Below are 18,298 nucleotides of genomic sequence, written 5' to 3' on the forward strand. Positions count from 1 at the left end.
AAGCTTATTGATTAGTTTTGAGGTGATGGTAGTATTGAATGCTGAGCTGTATTCAATGAAGTGCATCCTGATGTATGCATCTTCATTATCCAGATGTTCCAAGGTTGAATGAAGAGTCAACAAAATGGAATCTGCTGTTGACCTGTTGTGACGGTAGGCTAATTGTAGTGAATCCAAGTTGCTCCGCTGGAGGAGTTGACATCACCAATCTCTCAAAGCACTTCATCACAGTGAAGGTAGGTGCTACTAGATGAACATATATAATACGTAACATGCATTATGTAAGTGAACATACACATGATGAAATGCCATTGATTTACTAAAAGATGGGTATCAAACTTTACATAAATGATACACCAATTACTCTTCTTGAGAAACGAAGTGTGGGAGATGACCTAATAAAAGTCTTAAAAATTGTGGAAGGTGTTCATAGTATAGATGCAGAGATTATTTCTATGTGGAAAAGTATATGGGAGCTATCAATATATAATAGTTTCTAATTAATTGAGGAGAAATTTCTTTACTGCAAGTATTTTCAAAATCCCTCAGTGAGAGTGCTTGGGAAAAAATAGATGCATTTAAAGAAAGATTTATCAATGATAAGGGGGGAAGGGAAAAAGGATTACATTTATAGATTTGGATGAAGGAAATGACTTGTTTCTGTGCTGCTTAATCTGTGCAACGATGTCACAAGAAATATCTATGCTCAAGTTAATGACCATTAAAGTCAAGTTTCATCCATTACATTATTAAAATGACTATATATCAACGGAATTTAAAGACTCAAGAGAATGTCTGAAGATCAGATAATATACTTTATGTTACCTGAATCTAAGTGTCTAGACTTGATTTTAGACTAAACCACATGCTTGAAAGGTTAAGGTTGCAGCAGATTCAATTCCACTCAATGAGCTTGAAGATCATGTGACATGCTGCTGTGGTAGAGTTCCTACTACTGTATGAAAACAGAGAATTAAGTTCAGATATGACTACTAACACATCACCAATGCCTACTGATCAAGTGATAAGAAGGTATTTCTGTCAGTTACATTTGAACAAACTTAATATCTGTAAAGACTTAAGAAGTTCCTGATGTAACCAAACTTTTAGTTTGGCTTGGTTCAGGAATCTAGTTTTCCAACTTCTTTCACTAGTCAATTTCTGCCAAGGAAGAAAGTCAACATGCTTTCAAGGAATAATTTATAGGTCTGTTATTACTCAGTCATTGGTACTCGCCTTTAATTATACTTCAACAGCACTCTATATGTGCTGATGAATTGTGTGGGATCTGAGGTCTTAATTTTCAAATACTCTATTTCACTATCATTTGTCTTCATTGAGAAGTGGTTCCTGAGATATGGGAAACTGGTGTACACTTACCAGGGTTTTGATTATGAACCTCTGTAGTGGGAAGGTAGAATTGCACAACAGGAGCAGGTTAGTAGAGGACCTGTTTCATGAATCTTTAGTAGAAGGGCAATCCGTGTGTGCTTTAGTGAACAAGTTGATGATAACTCAGAGCCCAGACTCCAAAAATATGCATATACAAAACATTGTGTGCATGCTGCAGCATGATTTCTGAAGCTGGTTGTCCTTGGTTGAAGAATAGAGGCAACACAAGTTGAACAGTTTACAACTTAGTTCAATTCTCAGCAGAATTTTGTTCGAGGTAAGGCACCATATTACGGCGATAAATTCTGAAAGAATTATTGGGGCAATGACATGGATTTCAATGATAAAATTCATTAGCACAGCTTTTGACCATTTGAAAAGGGAATCTGAATAACAACAGTTCAAATCAGGCATAAAACTTAGAACTTGAGGTATACCAGGTACCAGTAATCTCAGCCCTTCTATTTGCTTCAGAAATTTGAGATACTTCAGCAAACAGCACAGAACATCAAAGAGATATCACCAAAATTATCCAGATCAACTAGAAGCATGAATGATTCATTGTCAGTGTCTTCTCCAGACCAGCTTCTGCAGCCAGATCCTTGGACAGGCCACGTTATTCACATCTGAGCATTGAACTTCCAAACCATATATTCAATTCAGACCTCTGCCACATGAAGAAACTACTCTATGGCAAGAAAAGAAGATTGATAGATGTTTTTAAACCTGTTGGAAAAATTGTAGACTTCCCTCTGGCCCATGGTGACTTGGCAGTGGATGAGATTCAGGCTGATAGTGAGAACATTGGGACCATGTATCAGCAGCATACAAAAAGCCCACAGATGTCCCACCAAGCAAGTCCTGTCCCATCTGTGCAGGGACATCAGTTATCACAGTATTTAGAGAACTGGAGAGGAAGCAAGTCATCTTTCATCTTGAGAACCTGCCTAAGAAAATATATGTTGATATTTCTCAAGAAGCTTCAAAAAAGTGATAATATTTTTTCTAATACTTCTTCCAATTGTAACAATTACTATGTAACTAGATCTCATCAAGAGACCTGCCTTCATTCTGAATCTAATATTGACTGATATTATAGTTTAATTATCATTATACAGCAATCATAATTCACCAGCACCCTCAACTGGTGAAAAAGGGAGACAACATCAGGACAACTAGAGACTAAATATTCATTTGAACTTTGACTGTATTTGCAAATATGTTTAGTGAGTAGAACCACTTTAAAATTACTTTAGTTTTGAATGGTGTAAATATTGTGTTTATCTTTAAAAAATCAACTTTACTAAAGCAGGATTCTTAAATTTAAGTTAAATGGAAAGAAAAACATATGGTTTAACCTGAAAAAGTTATAGTAATCTACAGTATCACCATATCTTTTTGAAAAAGGCTCAAATTATTTCATTTGAAATTAATCTCTCTGTATCTATTTCACAATAGTGCTTTTATCCTAAAAACAATGGAATGAAAACTTAATTTTGATTGAAAATATATGTGTCACTAAACTGAACTGATATAAGTAGTTAATTCTTGCAAGTTTGCATAATGTTTGATTCACCCAGTTCTCTAACCAGCCAACCTGTGTAAAAAGATAGGCATTATGTTTGGCAAAGTGTGCTAAAGCATATACAAATTAACTCATTAGATTATGTCAGTGCCATTCTGAAAATGACAAGTTTTAATATTCAGTGGCCTGAAACTATAGCTAAATAAATAGAATATTTGTAGCAGAATGTCTAGTACAATTAACATATGATTTAGCCTTTGTGAAAGATTTTGATTAAATGGAAAACTATGCTCAGTTTCTGTTTTTCACATCATAGTGATTTACTCTTATATTACTGGCTCAAAAATGGATTTCACCCATCTGATTTCCTTCAAAATATCACAAAATCGATGGAACAGCAGATTTGTCTTTACACTTGACAGTGATTTATTATTGTATAATTGGCTCAAAATAGAATTGCACTTCATGATTTCCTCACAAAAATCAGGAAATTGGTGGCACACCAATAAGCTTAATGTAGTTTCCACCAAAAAAAAACAAAAAAAAGCAAACTACATGGTCTGCCTCCCCGCCCCCAATCCCCGCCACCACCCCCCCCCCCCCCCGCCCACTCCAAAGCAGGCAAAAATCAATGTCACAATCAAGATTCTGAGGGCACAGTAACAGCTACAGAGGACAGCAGCAACATACAAGTCTGCAATGGAGGAGACAGAAGCTACAAAGGAAGGAGATCCAAAATTTGGACATAGGGACATAGAAATGTTTTCATACAAACACTTCACTGTATTTGCAGACAGACACACACACACACACACACACACCTCACTTATTGTTTCTCTACCTACCCAAACCGCCAAGCTTCCTTCACTCCTCAAATGCCCTAATACTAGCATTTACATCTTACCTCCTCACATACAACTCAAGACTCTGAATGTAGGAAAATTGTTATTCAGTGTTCTCCATCTTCTCCATTTATACTAAAACGTTGAGGAATAGGTGTTGAAGCCACTGAGATGGAAGCTGGGGCTTTCTATACAGCAGATTGAGTGATACATATTCACCGTCCAGGGCTGGGGGGCCTTTTTTTGCCAAACTCAGTTTTTTAATACAGCAACTGACACTTGTAGAAAGCAAAGAGTTGTCATTAAGCTAAACTCCCAGTTCCTATTCCTTGTTCAGCTCCTGTTGGTACACAAGAACCAGTCTTCAGTTCTTAATGTAAATGGAAAGCAAAAATCAATCTGAAGGCCAGCTTTGCAAACCAAAAGCACTGTCTATAGAGCAAAAACTGCTGGTCCACAGCATGGGTCTTGCTGCTCAAGAGATGCACCTGAAACCATCACGGTGGGCTTCACAGCTGAATAGGTGAGAAGGCAGCTGAAACGTCTCCACCCAAGCAAGGCTGCAGGCCCAGATGGTGTCAGCCCCAGGGTGCTCAAAGCCTGTTCACCATGTCTTCAACCTGAGCCTGAGACTCCAGAGGGTTCCTGTGCTGTGGAAGACATCCTGCCTCGTCCCTGCACCGAAGGCGCCGCACCCCAGTGGCTCCAATGACTACAGACCAGTGGCACTGACCTCCCACATCATGAAGACCTTGGAGAGACTTGTTCTAGAGCAGCTCCGGCCTATGGTTAGGCCACACTTAGACACCTCCAGTTCACCTTCCAGCCCCAACTAGGAGTCGAGGATGCCATCCTCTACCTGCTGAACCATGTCCACACCCACCTGGACAAGCCGGCCAGCACTGTGAGGGTCATGTTTTTTGACTTTTCCAGTGCGTTCAACACTATCTGCCCTGCTCTGCTGGGTGAGAAGCTGACATTGATGCAGGTGGCTGCTTCCCTGGTGTCATGGATTATTGATTACCTGACTGGCAGACCATAGTATGTGCGCTTGCAACACTGTGTGTCAGACAGAGTGGTCAGCAGCACTGGGGCTCCACAGGGGACTGTCCTGTCTCCCTTACTCTTCACCATCTACACCTCGAACTTCAACTACTGCACAGAGTCTTGCCAACTTCAGAAGTTTTCTGATGACTCTGCTATAGTTGGGATGCATCAGCAAGGCAGATGAGGCGGAGTACAGGACTACGGTGGGAAACTTTGTCACATGGCGTGAGCAGAATCATCTGCAGCTTAATGTGAAAAAGACTAAGGAGCTGGTGGTGGACCTGAGGAGGGCTAAGGCACCGGTGACCCCCGTTTCCATCCAAGGGGTCAGTGTGGACATGGTGAAGGATTACAAATACCTGGAGATACAAATTGACAATAAACTGGACTGGTCAAAGAACACTGAGGCTGTCTACAAGAAGGGTCAAAGCCGTCTCTACTTCCTGAGGAGACTGAGGTCCTTTAACAACTGCCGGACAATGCTGAGGATGTTCTATGAGTCTGTGGTGGCCAGTGCTATCATGTATGCTATTGTGTGTTGGGGCAGCAGGCTGAGGGTAGCAGACAGCAACAGAATCAACAAACTCATTCGTAAGGCCAGTAATGTTGAGGGGGTGGAACTGGACTCTCTGACGGTGGTGGCTGAAGAGAGGATGCTGTCCAAGTTGCATGCCATCTTGGACAATGACTCCCATCCACTCCATAATGTACTGGTTAGGCACAGGAGTACATTCAGCCAGAGAATCATTCCACCGAGATGCAACACTGAGTGTCATAGGAAGTCATTCCTGCCTGTGGCCATCAAACTTTACAACTCCTCCTTCGGAGCGTCAGACACCCTGAGCCAATAGGCTGGTCCTAGACTTACTTCCATTTGGCATAATTTACTTATTATTATTTAATTATTTACAGTTTTATATTGCTATATTTCTATGCTATTCTTGGTTGGTGCGACTGTAACGAAACCCGATTTCCCTTGGGATCAATAATGTCTGTCTGTCTGTCAAAACAAAGCAATTATGTTATAAGGGTTGCATCACATCAGACTACACTATTAAGTTCAAGGAAGCTTGCGGACTAGACTGATACTATTAATTAGCACATCAAATAGCTGATCTATCAATAGCTGAAAGATTTGTGTACTCAGAGTCGGGCTTCATAGAATAAGTTTTGGGTGTTTGAGATCTCTGTCGCCAAAAGCTTTTAGACCATCTGCATGAATAGATATCTGAAAAAATATCACATGCATGTGAAGTCACCAAGTAGCAAAAATCAGGGTACATGTAAGAGAACAGTCGGGCTTGTTCAGAATGGTCAAAGGATGACAAGAATGACAAAACTATGGGTTGACTAGAATCCATTCCTGTCTTCGATTTCTGTGACTGACAACTCATTTGTCTGTAGCTCGTTGGTATGTCTTTTAAGCTTGTTGGAATTGTACCTGTGTTTTGGAAATCCTTTGCTTTAAAAATCACTTCTAATTTGGAAATCTTATATAATAGAAATCCCTTGTATTAGAAATGTTTTAAGACTTTTATAAACATTTAAACTTTATTACTAAAATGTAATAAAGTGTTTAAGATACTTTGTTAGGTGGAAGTATCTCCTTCTCTATAGGGAGGGAAAACCCTTCCACTTTAACAGTATTTTATTATGACCCCTAAATATTGAACACCAGTGTAAATTTCTAGCATCATTCATGCTACTGCATTACTACAAAGTTATGGTATATGTCTACTTAAGCCTCTCCTGTAGGAAAAGAGCGGGCAAAAATTGGGCCTATTCTCGTTGGCTACCAGTGACTAGTGTTCTGCAATAGTCAGCATTGTGTCCATTACTTTTCACATTATATGTTAATGACCTAGATGATCATTGATGGCTTTGTGGCCAAGTTTCCACATGATACAAAGATAGGTGGAGGGGCAGATAGTGTTGGGAAGGAAGGAAGGAATCTACAGATGGACTTGGTCAGATTAGGAGAACAGGAAGTGGCAGATGGAATACAGTGTAGGGAAGCATATGATACTTTCTGGAAGGAATGAAGGTGTAGACTATTTTCTAAATGGGAGTGAATTTATAAATCATAAAGGGCAAAGCAACTTGGAAGTCCTGGTGCAAGATTCCTTACAGGTTAACTTGTAGGTTGAGTCAGTATTAAGGAAGGCGAATGCAATGTTGACATTCATTTCAAGAGGACTAGAATATAAAAGCAAAGATGTTATGATGAGGTTTCACAAGACATTGGTCAGACTACATTTAGAGTATTGTGGGCATTTTTGGGCTCCATATCTAACAAAACATGTGCTGGCACCAGAGTAGGTTTACAAAAATTATCCCAGTATTAAATGAGGGTTAATGTATGAGGAGCATTTGATGGCTCTGGGCTTGTACTCACTGGAGTTTAGAATTATGTATGAGGATCTTATTGAAATCTACCAAATAGTTGAGTTGACCAGAGGGTATAACCTCAGAATACAAAGACCTTTAGAACAGAGATGAGGCAGAATTTCCTTAGCCACAGGGTGTTGAATCTGTGGAATGTATTGCTACAGACAGCTATGGAGACCAAGTCATTGGATATATCTAAAACAGAAGTTGATAGGTTCTTCACTACTAAGATATCAAAAGTTATAGGGAAAAAGCAGGAAAATTGGGTTGAAAGGGAAAATAAAACAGCTATGATTGAATGGCAGAGCTGACTTGATGGGTTAATAGCCTAATGCTGCACCTTATAGTCTAATGCAAACAAGTTCATTTTACAACATCTCTCTCACAAATTCATACTGTGATTGCACAGAAAGCCAACACCGTGGCAAGGAACGAACACAGCATGGCCCTGACACCTCTGATTTGGGCTCTGTAAACCGGTTAGAGTTATAAAGCCGTAGAGCACCAAAACAGGTCCTTTGGCCAAAGCCATCTATTTTGCCCATTACACTAATCCCACTTCCCTAAATTAGGTTCATATCCTTTCACGCTTTGCCTATCAAATGTCTCTTAAACATCATGATTGCATCTGATCCCATCACTTCCTCTATCAGCAAGTTCCAGATATCAAATACTCTAATAAAAAGATACTTCTCCTCAAATCCCCTTTAACACTTCATTCTTTCACCTTAAACCTACACTCTCATTTTAATACCCCTACCACAGGGTTATAGGGACTGCTACCGATAAACAAGATCAACAATGTTTTCAATCTTTGTTTCTAATTCAGCTCAGGGTAAAACTACACTATTTGTTAGGACATTGCTTCCTTTTCTATCAAATTAATTCCCAATTTTCCAACCCTTATGAAATTTGAATGATTTTGTTTTGAAATATGAAAAATCCTATTATAAAGATCTATTAAAAAATATATTAAAAAGCTAATAAAGTTAGAGATTAAAGGACTGATATGGAATAAAATGTGCATAAATAAATGTTTGCAACGTAAACAGCATTATAAAAAGTGGTTTAAAGTATCTATAGTGCTGTGCAATGATGTGCTAAAGAGAACGGTTGATCAGATTAACTGGGAGAAGTGTGAAGCTTTTGTTTTAAATGCCCTATAGCACTTTCCGAAATAGTTTTTGTAAAAGGCCGTTTGAGGGTATGTCATGTTCCCGATGATTTATCCTGCCCACTTCTTTCTCCTGGACACATACACATCCTCCAGCGATGGTACTGCAACCAATTAATTATCTTTTCTGCTGACCAGATAGTTCATTATAGATTTTGTATATTGTGAGAGGATGTTGCACGAAACCAGACAGTAAAGGCTGATGTGAGGATGCTCTCTACAATGGCAATGTAGAATTACACCAGTAAGTTCTCAGGAAGACTGAATTATGCTAACTACTGCAAGATGTGCATCCTGCAGGAGGCATTTTTGTTAACAAAGCAGATATAGTTCTCTCACATGAAGTCCTGTGAAATAACAATGTCCAGGAACCTGAATGTTGAAACAGTGCTAACTAGAGTTGTTGATGATGTGTGGCTGAAGAGGAGACATTTCTCCTGAAGTTGATATGCATCTCCACAGTTTTAACAGCATTCAGCTCCAAGTTGTAGTTGCACCAAGACAATAGTCTGTTAACTTGGATTAGAAGGTACTTGGATTTGTCGCCTCAGTGGTTAGTTCAATGGTGTCAGCCACAAAGCATCAGATTAACTGATGGAGATGCAGTCATTTTGGTGTAGAGATAAAACAGGTGAGGAGAGAGAACACTGGTGCTGAGCGAGCAGAATGTGGAGATGTGCTTCCCTAGTTTCACATACTGCTTGAGGTCACTGAAATAAATCAAAATTAAATTTGAACACTATAAAAGTCCCAATTTATAATAGCGGTATAGACTAATTTGTATCCCAGGTCTTGCAATATCTTCTATTGCAACTTCAATAGGAATGGAATGAAAAAAAAGTATCAATACATGAATATAAGTAAAAATGCAATACAAGTCAATTTTCCTAAAACATTTATTTTCTATTTATGAATGCACAACATATGCAATAAATTCTACTAAACAACATTGGTTTATTCAAAGGCATTACTATGACACCTAATCATTGGAGTTTCAGAAGAACGCACAAATGAGGAAAACTTTTAATAAGACAGCATAACTTTTGCAAGACTTTGATGCTCTTAGCATCACTCAACAAGAGTAACAATTGAAGGTCAAGCATGGAGATTAGCACAGTAACCTTAAGACTCAATTTTCTAGGAACTGATTACACTGACCTCCAATCTCACTACTTCCCTAGATATTCTCATCAAGCAAGACAGTGCAATGCTTATACTTTTCCTATCAGTATTAGTCTCAGCAAAAAAAAAATCAGTTAAATACATTCTCACTACCAATTTTTTTTTCAGACACTTACTGTATATAACAAACTAATATATCACACTGGTTATATTCAACTGCAAAAGAAAGAAAATCTACTTCTGTTTTGAAAAGTAATTCTTGCTCTTTTCAATGTCAGGTATTATGGTTTCACCACCAGGTTTCCAATTAGCAGGGCAAACTGAAAGAAAAAAAAACATTATCATCAGATTATTTATTACCTATTATAAAAGAAAAGTCCAGAAATGATTATGTTTATTGGACATAAAAACCGGTGCAATAGTCAATTCTCCAGAATATGATGGGGTAATACAAAGATAGCTGATATTAACCTGATAATTGGTGTCAGTTTATTAAAATTAACATGGGAACATTTCTTTCTCCCATGCTCATCTCTGGCCACATATAGAAATAACAGTAACAACCAAAAGCATATCTGATGCTACCTAAAATGTAGCACCAATGATAGATAACTTTATAACCCATTTCAATGGCTATAGCAAATTCTGTAGGGGTGGCATAATTGGTGCTCACAAAAACCCAATAAATTAATTCCTTATATTATTAGAGAACTACGAAGCTCTGCCATATCTCAAAATGGTTAACTTTCCAGGTGTTTCTGCACTCCAGCTGAATATACTGTGAAAATGCCAAAAGTTATCAGCATTCATTAGAGTGACTATACACAGCCAATTAATCTTCAGCACTTGCATACTAAAACAAAACAAATTAAATAGAATTGATGAAAAATTTCTAGCAACTCCAGTGCTGTCTGCACCGATTCCAATGAGTAAGTAAATGAGTTGCTGGTACCTTTTAACTAGGTAATCATTCTAAACAGTCATAAGCAGTGGAAATTTGAGCCCCATGTTTTCTGCACTACTTCACTGTATGACTTGGAAGACACAGATACCTCAAGGTGCAATACAAGAGATCCAGTAAACAAGAAACTCAAAAGTCATCCCTGTATCATAATGAAACAAGGGAAAGCATTCCTACATCCTCAGTGGCTAAGTCAGAAAGATGGGATTGAAACAGATGGTACAATAAAATGTTAAATGTTTAACTTTGGTAATACAGGTTGACCACCACGAAGCTAGAATGATTGAGACCTGTGCAGTGCCAGCTTAGTAATTTTGCCAAATAACAGGTGGTTAGGTTAAGATTAAATAAGGAAACACCTCTAGCCCACTTGATGATCACCTTGGATAATAAAGAAAAAAAAATGAATAAGAACTTTATCTAGAAATGAACATCTTCATCGTCCTCCTTATGCAAATGTTTTTGATTCAATGTCAGCAAACAACCGGAGCAACTTTTCTTTTTGTTTCTTTCCATCATGCTAATGAGCTAATGTTATACAGGTCACATATGCTTTTCAGACACACTACTGTCAAGTTTTTCCAGAACTTCCACCTTATCTTGGTAACACATGGTGTTTGAGCTTTATACGATGAGAAGCACTTCCTTTATTCAAAGACAAGACAGGGGCTAGATAAGTACAGATTATTAAAAAAAAATGGAGAATTACAGAGGAATGACTTGCTTCATTTAAAATCTGTGCTAACAGCTGATTTTACTAATGGCACCATCAAAACAATGGCGACATGTTAGCACAACATTGCGGGAAATTTGAAATTAGGCTGGCGAAAATTACATCCAAACAAGCAGTGGAACTGAATTCAAGGTGGTCAATCTATACAATTTATTGCAAAGTAATCAATTGGAAACTAATTGTGCTAGGCTTTATTCTGAAAATTAACTAATGGGGAACTTAAAAAAGACACCAAAAAAAAACTAAAACTGAGCTGCACCTTGGTGCCATCTTCAATTTGACAATAACTAGCGTTTTCAAAACAAAAGAAAGCTAATGGCAGTTCCACAGTAAATACTATGTTGTAGCGGTGTGCTACACGCAGTGCTAAAATTACGACACAGAGTCGGTAACTGCAGTCGAAGGAAAAAACTTTATTCGAAATCCCCAGCCTCACTTTTAAGCCTCCCTCAACCTGCCCCCCCGTGGCGCAGAGGCTCCAAAGCTCTGTGCTCGCAAATCCCCGCAGACCATCTCCCTTAGCCGGAATGCTGGCTAATGGTGAGCCGGTTCGGATGTGCCAGGAAATGGGTCGCCAATTCAGCTTCAATTTGTGTATTGCATGGAAGTGAGCACTATTCATGTCGTTTTTTATAGTTACATCTCAACCTGTATAGATATATCTAAAACCAACATCAGCAATAAAAATCAAAGTTTGTTCCAGACCTTAGTTCTAAGTGTGCATGATAAACTGATATTAATTAACATTGTTTTGGAAAGTGTGGGTCAGATTATCATAAGTAAATTCTTCTTCACAAGGTCTTATGGTTGGTCGGTACATTGTTATCGAAGGTACATCGTGGCACTTAATGTTCTATGTTCTAAGACTGGCACTGCCTAGGAAGGCAGTGGAGGCCAATTCTCTGGATGCTTTCAAGAAGGAGCTAGATAGGTATCTTATGGATAGGGGAATCAAGGGATATGGGGACAAGGCAGGAACCGGGTATTGATAGTAGATGATCAGCCATGATCTCAGAATGGCGGTGCAGGCTCGAAGGGCCGAATGGTCTACTTCTGCACCTATTATCTATTGTCTATTATGAACTTGCAGAGCATGGCAAACCAAATTATGTTTTGAACAAGAATTACCTCAGGGATGGGTGCATTGCCCACTGCTCTATTCCCACAAATGTGTGGCTAGGCACAGCTCAACCACCACCTATAAATGTTCTGGCAATTTCAGATGGTGGTGAGGAGACGTACAGGAGCGAGACAGATCAGCTAGTCAAGTGGTGTCACAGAAACAATCTTGTATTCAGCGTCAGTAAGACCAAGGAATTGATTGTGGACTTCAGGAAGGGGAAGTCAAGGGAACACACACCAGTCCTTGATGAATCAGAAGTGGAAAGGGTGAACAGTTTCAAGTTCTTGGATGTAACATTTCTGAGAATCTATCCTGGTCCTACATATTGATGCAATTACAAAGAAGGCATGACAAAGGATATATTTCATTAGAATTGGTATGTCACCAAAGACACTTGCAAATTTCTAGAGATGTACTGTGGAGAGCATTCCAACTCAGCTTCATCATGGGCAATACCTTCTCCAGCACCAAGGACAGCTTCAAAAGGTGATGCCTCGAAAAGGTGGCATCTACATTTAAGGAATCCCATCACACAGAGTATGCCTTCTTCTCACTGCTACCATTAAGGAGGTAGTACAGCCACCAGATTGCTGAATGCAAAATGAACCCATACCACCTCAGTAATTTTCCCTTTTGCTCTACTTATTTAATTATTTTTTAAATTAATTACTTCTTATAGTAATTTATAGTTTTTATCATGTATTGCAACTGTTTTCACACGAATGCCACATGACATATACTATGTGTTGGTGCCATATAATGCTACTCAATGTGCCAGTGCACTGCACAATTAGAACTTCCAACCAAGTCACAAGCTTCAGATTTATTACTGCATATTCTGAAGCAAAATTAACAATAAGTTTTTCAATAAAATTCTAGCATATAATACACAGAAGCAGTGCTCTACGTAACAAGATTTCTAGGCAAGTGTCTTTTATAGTATTCATGATAAATATACATTACCTTCCCCATGTTCATCTGTAAATTGGAATGCTTGAACCAACCTCATCACTTCATCCACTGAACGCCCAACAGGCAAGTCATTGATCAATATCTGACGCAGTATACCAGCATTATCAATGATGAACAAACCTCTGGGAAAGCAAAGTTATCACACTTAAACAACATTCAAAATGGAAACAGTCGTTGCTGAACATATAACATCTAGTTTACCAGTTTTCAAAATGACTCCTCAAACAAAGGCTAAAATCTTACTGAAGATTTTATGTACTACATTTAACAAAGAATAGCTATTAATGATTTTATTTACTTGGAACTTACATTTGGAGAAATTTTTGGAAAATCACAGATGTTAGAATATATAAAGCACAGTGATTATATGATGGCAAATGAGGAAAAATATTATAAGCCACATTTTATTAATTCTGCATTGAATAAATTAGATCACTGAGTCATACCGAATGATTAGCAAGGCACACTAACATGGAAGATAATTGTCTATAAATTTAACTATGAGATGCTCTCACATTCATGCTCAAATTCCCTGGGAAGAAAACAAGTTTTTGTTCTGGTAATCATGAGTAGCAGCAGTGGAAATGCAAAGAAGCAACAGAGTTTTAGCAAAGGAATTCACATTATTTTAATTACAGTTATACACATGAAGGCACTGAATATCTGACATCTAAATCTAGAAGACAATCATCTTCTAGATTTAGATGTTTAATTATACTTTGAAAGTATAATTAAAGAGCAGTAAATTGGTTGGCTATGCAATGTATTTCCACCATGCCGGTGTTTGTCTATACTCAGACATTATGTCAATTTGACAAAGAAATTCTGTGGATCACATGTATTTTCATTAAATATTAAACAATAACCTTGCATCCAAAAGTGGCATGTTATAGTATGTACAGGAATGAAACTGACAGGCAGAAAACAGAGAGTGAAGGTTTATGAACCTTTCTGCATGAAGAAAAATTGAGATTAGATATATCCCTGGATTCAGAGCTGGATCCATTTTGTTTTCCATACATATGTAAATAACATTAATTTGGATACGAGAAATATATTGACACAATTTCTACAAAGCTGTTCACAAAAGAAGTCACTTCCAATCTGATTATCCAAGCCCTGCGCAGTGCAGGGTCTCAGTGTTCATAAATTCTTCAGATGTTTTTGAATGCTGATGAACCAAACCTAGCCTGATCTGGCTGTCAAAACAGCTTGAATATTCGTGAATATATTCAAAGAAATAAAAATATAATGAATTTAATTGTACAAATAACTTATGCAAAAGTATGTATATTAGCTATTTTTAATATATATCACCTGTAACTTTTTGCTTTTTTTGAGCTATTTTATTTTGCAACTAATATACTGTATATCACAGCACAGTACTATAACAGACTAATATTCTGAATCCTTCATGACCAGCATCTAAAACACATAAATTGCTGCTTTTACTTGAATTATAAGTAGAAAACTAATACAACAGTCGTTGATTCTAAACCAGATCTAAGCTGGTACAATTTCAGCAAGCAGATTCTTCAGCATTATCTGCTAGTCAACTGCAGAAGTTCAACTGGATGCAGTAGATCTAGTACGGATGTCTGCAGCTCCTTTCATCAACCACCCCAATTACTATACTACACAGTGGCAAAAGATGGCAGAGTCCTGCCCAGCACTAACGGCATCAATATTAACACCCAATGAATAGAACAATAAAATGGCTTCTTGACACAGACAGGCTATTCATACTAAACCATGCTAAATAGAATGGAAACTCTTGGAGCCACGGGGTATTCCCTTCTTCCTAAGCTGCTAGTTATACTACAGAACACTAACACCACTGGTAATGGAAAGTGCTATCAGGCTTATCAAGATGAACTTCTAGCAGCTGGCCAAATTAGGAAATACCCTGCAGTACTCAATAGAACATCTCAGAAATTGTCATCAGTTGCACTTACAACCTGGTTACTATAAAGGCAAAAGCTTTTATTTCTTCTTATTCTGAACTACCTGTAGAAAGGAGGACGAAAAGATTGACACCAGACAATGCCAAGGAAAGGCCTTTTTAGATATGCCCTCATTGGCCAGATATTCCCAAAAGCACATCAACTAGCTCTGCTTCCAATCATAAAGGCCTCTTTTCAGACTGTTGTGTCTTCTGAACTTATAGTTCCAAAGGTACAAGGATGACACAGTGTACAGATCAAGTGAAAGTTGCACCAGTTCCAATTTATTCCACATGATCTAACAAACTCCCATTTTCCATGTACATGTATTTTGAGGATCAATTATGATCACAACATGTAATATCAAAGCGTCAATTTATTTATGGTGCTACAAAATGTGAAAGATTGCCAATGAGCAATAATATCTTTACTTTCTAGCAGCTGCTCCAAGAACCCTGACAAAACTATACACTTACTTATACAAATGATCCTCATACAAGGAAGACTTGTACTAGGTATTTGCCTGCCTTACATTCACATCAAGAAGACTGTAGCTACACATTTTCTTCTGAAGGTAGGCTAAGCCAGAAAGACCCTTGCTTCACAGAAGCCTCTACAGTCGGCCTTCCTTATCCGCGGGTTCCGCATGCGCAGATTCAACCAACCAAAAACCTGGAAGTTCTCTCTCCAGCACTTGCTGTTTGAGCATGTACAGACTTTTTTTCTTGTCATTATTCCCTAAACAATACAGTATAACAACTATTTACATAGCATTTACATTGTATTAGGTATTATAAGTAATCTAGAGATGATTTAAAGTATACGGGAGGATATGCATAGATTACCACGGATCGGGAATCTAGAAAAAAAAAGGAAGTTCTCTAAGTCAAAACAGGTACATCCAGTATTATTCAGCATCAGTTAGTCAAATGGTTGTCTTAGTACATATTTTACCTTTCTATGTACATAAAACACTTAAGAAACATATGTATTAAAATAATTAAATCACTGCGTTGCTTAGTAATAATTGTAGCTTTCATTGAGGCAGGGCCTTCACATGCTCCATTATTCTCACTTTATCCCGACTGTAGCCTAACGCTTTTCCAATAACCAATAGTGTTTTCCAATAATAAAGCAATCTTTCCGATTATTATTTCCACTTTATTTTCAACCGTGATTGGTTTTTGGAACAGAAACACCGCGGGCAACAGGTCCCGAACTCTGCCAGGTCCTAAAGTCCACCGACTTGAGCATCCACATTTTTTGGTATCCGTGGCAGGGGAGGGGGGGGGGGTCCCGAGCCAATCCCCCGCAGATAAGAAGGGCCGACTGTATAAGCTTTGATCATTTTACTGTTGAATATTGAAATTCTTCATTTAAATTAAGGCAGCCTCACTCACTTAGCATGGCAATCCAAAATTTACTCCGCTGCTGTAATAATAAATTGTTTTATTGTTGTTGCATATACTGAGATAGTGAAAAACATTTTTCAAGTAATTCATAAATTATTTCATCGCATCCATGCACTGAAATTGAATAAGGAAAACACCAAAACAATGCAGAATAAAGTGTTCCATATTACAGAGAAAGGCTAGTTTGATAAGATGGACTCTTGTGTCTGCCTGCACTGTGCTTTCTCTGTAACATGGAACACTTTATTCTGCATTCTTTTGGTGTTTTCCTTATTCAATTTCAGTGCATGGACACTGAATTGTGAAATTCAGTGCAGGCAGACACAGGAGTCCATCTTATCAAACTAGAAGAGCATACAACTGTGGGACAGTAGCTATCATCAAAATTAGTGGTACATGTTTTCAAGCTCTTTATCTTCTGCTCAATTAGGGGTGGAAGGAAGAGACAACAGAATGGTGGGTGGAGTCGCTGATTACATTGGCTGCTTTGGAGAAGCAGCGAGAAGTGTGTGCAGAGTCCACGGACGTGAGGTTGATGTCCAAGGTGTGCTAATCTGTGCTCAAATCTCTCTGCAGCTTCTTGACATTTCTGGCACAGCGTCGGCCATGATGCATTAGGGATAGCATGCTTTCTGTGATGTATCTATAAAAAAAATTGGTGAAAGTCAAAGAAAACATGGCAAATTTCTTGAGCACCTTGAGAGAGTAGAGGTGCTGCTGCAGTTTCTCAGCCATGAATTCCACATGGTTGGTCCAGATCAGGCTACTGGTAAAGTTCACTCCTCGCAACTCAATGCTCTTGACCCCAGCACCACTGATGTAAACAGAAGCAAGTGCACCACCCCCTTCCTAAATTCAATGACCAGCTTTTTTGTTTTGATAACATTGATGAAAAAGTTGTTGTCATGCCACCAGGCTCTATGTCCCCTTTCCGTACACTGACTCATCATTACTTCAGAATCAGCCCACTATGATGGTGACACCTGCAAACTTATATATGAACATGCAATCCTGAGTGTATAGGGAGTAGTGGTTGAGGATGCTGCCTTGTGGGGCACCAGCACTGAGAATGATCATGACAGAGGAGTTGCTGACTGTCCTTATTGATGGCAGTCTGGTGGTCAGGAAGTCAAGGATGTACTGGCATAGTAAGGTGTCCCATGTCTAGGAGTTTGGAGATGAGCTTGCTTAGAATTATAATACTGAAAGCAGAGATGTAGTCTATCATAGTGCCTTTACTATCCAGATGCTCCAAAGATGAATGTAGGGCTGAAGGAATGGGGTCCAATGTGGAACCATTCTGGAGGTATACGAACTGAAATGGGTCAAGATTATCTGGGAGGTTGGAGGTTGAAGTTGACTTCTTCCACGACTAATTTCTCAAAGCACTTCATGACAGTGGATGTCAGAAACACTTGGCAGTATGCATTAAAGCACATCACTTAGCTTTAGGATGACATTGGTCTTTGTACCAAATTTTATTGATATATTAAATACACTGCACTCCTCCCTGCTGTGGAGGATTTCTTACTCTTCTGGGAAACTTCTTTCCTGATAAAGGCGGGGGGGGGGGGGGGGTCACTCTCCTTGGCGGATGAGACGTGGCTGCAAAACAATCTCAGGTTCTGCAGCCTCCTCCATAGTGGTTGTAGGAGTTGACTCTG

The 18,298-nt window shown here is 38.6% G+C and overlaps 1 protein-coding gene across 3 annotated transcripts in view; it reads right to left on the reverse strand.

Moving 5' to 3' along the window:
* Positions 1-9,326: 9,326 nt before the first annotated feature.
* The window catches only part of LOC132401872 (peroxiredoxin-1-like), a 44,014-nt gene continuing 35,042 nt past the window's right edge, over positions 9,327-18,298 (reverse strand). For all 3 annotated transcript variants that reach the window (XM_059984174.1, XM_059984173.1, XM_059984172.1), the window contains exons 5-6: positions 13,271-13,401; positions 9,327-9,810 (exon numbers count right to left, since the gene is read on the reverse strand). In XM_059984174.1, the coding sequence (XP_059840157.1) occupies positions 9,725-9,810; positions 13,271-13,401 (217 nt within the window). In that variant the 3' untranslated portion in view covers positions 9,327-9,724. The remainder of the gene's footprint in view (positions 9,811-13,270; positions 13,402-18,298) is intronic.

The sequence above is a fragment of the Hypanus sabinus genome, chromosome 11, assembly GCF_030144855.1.
Source record: "Hypanus sabinus isolate sHypSab1 chromosome 11, sHypSab1.hap1, whole genome shotgun sequence".
NCBI classification, from domain to species: domain Eukaryota; kingdom Metazoa; phylum Chordata; class Chondrichthyes; order Myliobatiformes; family Dasyatidae; genus Hypanus; species Hypanus sabinus.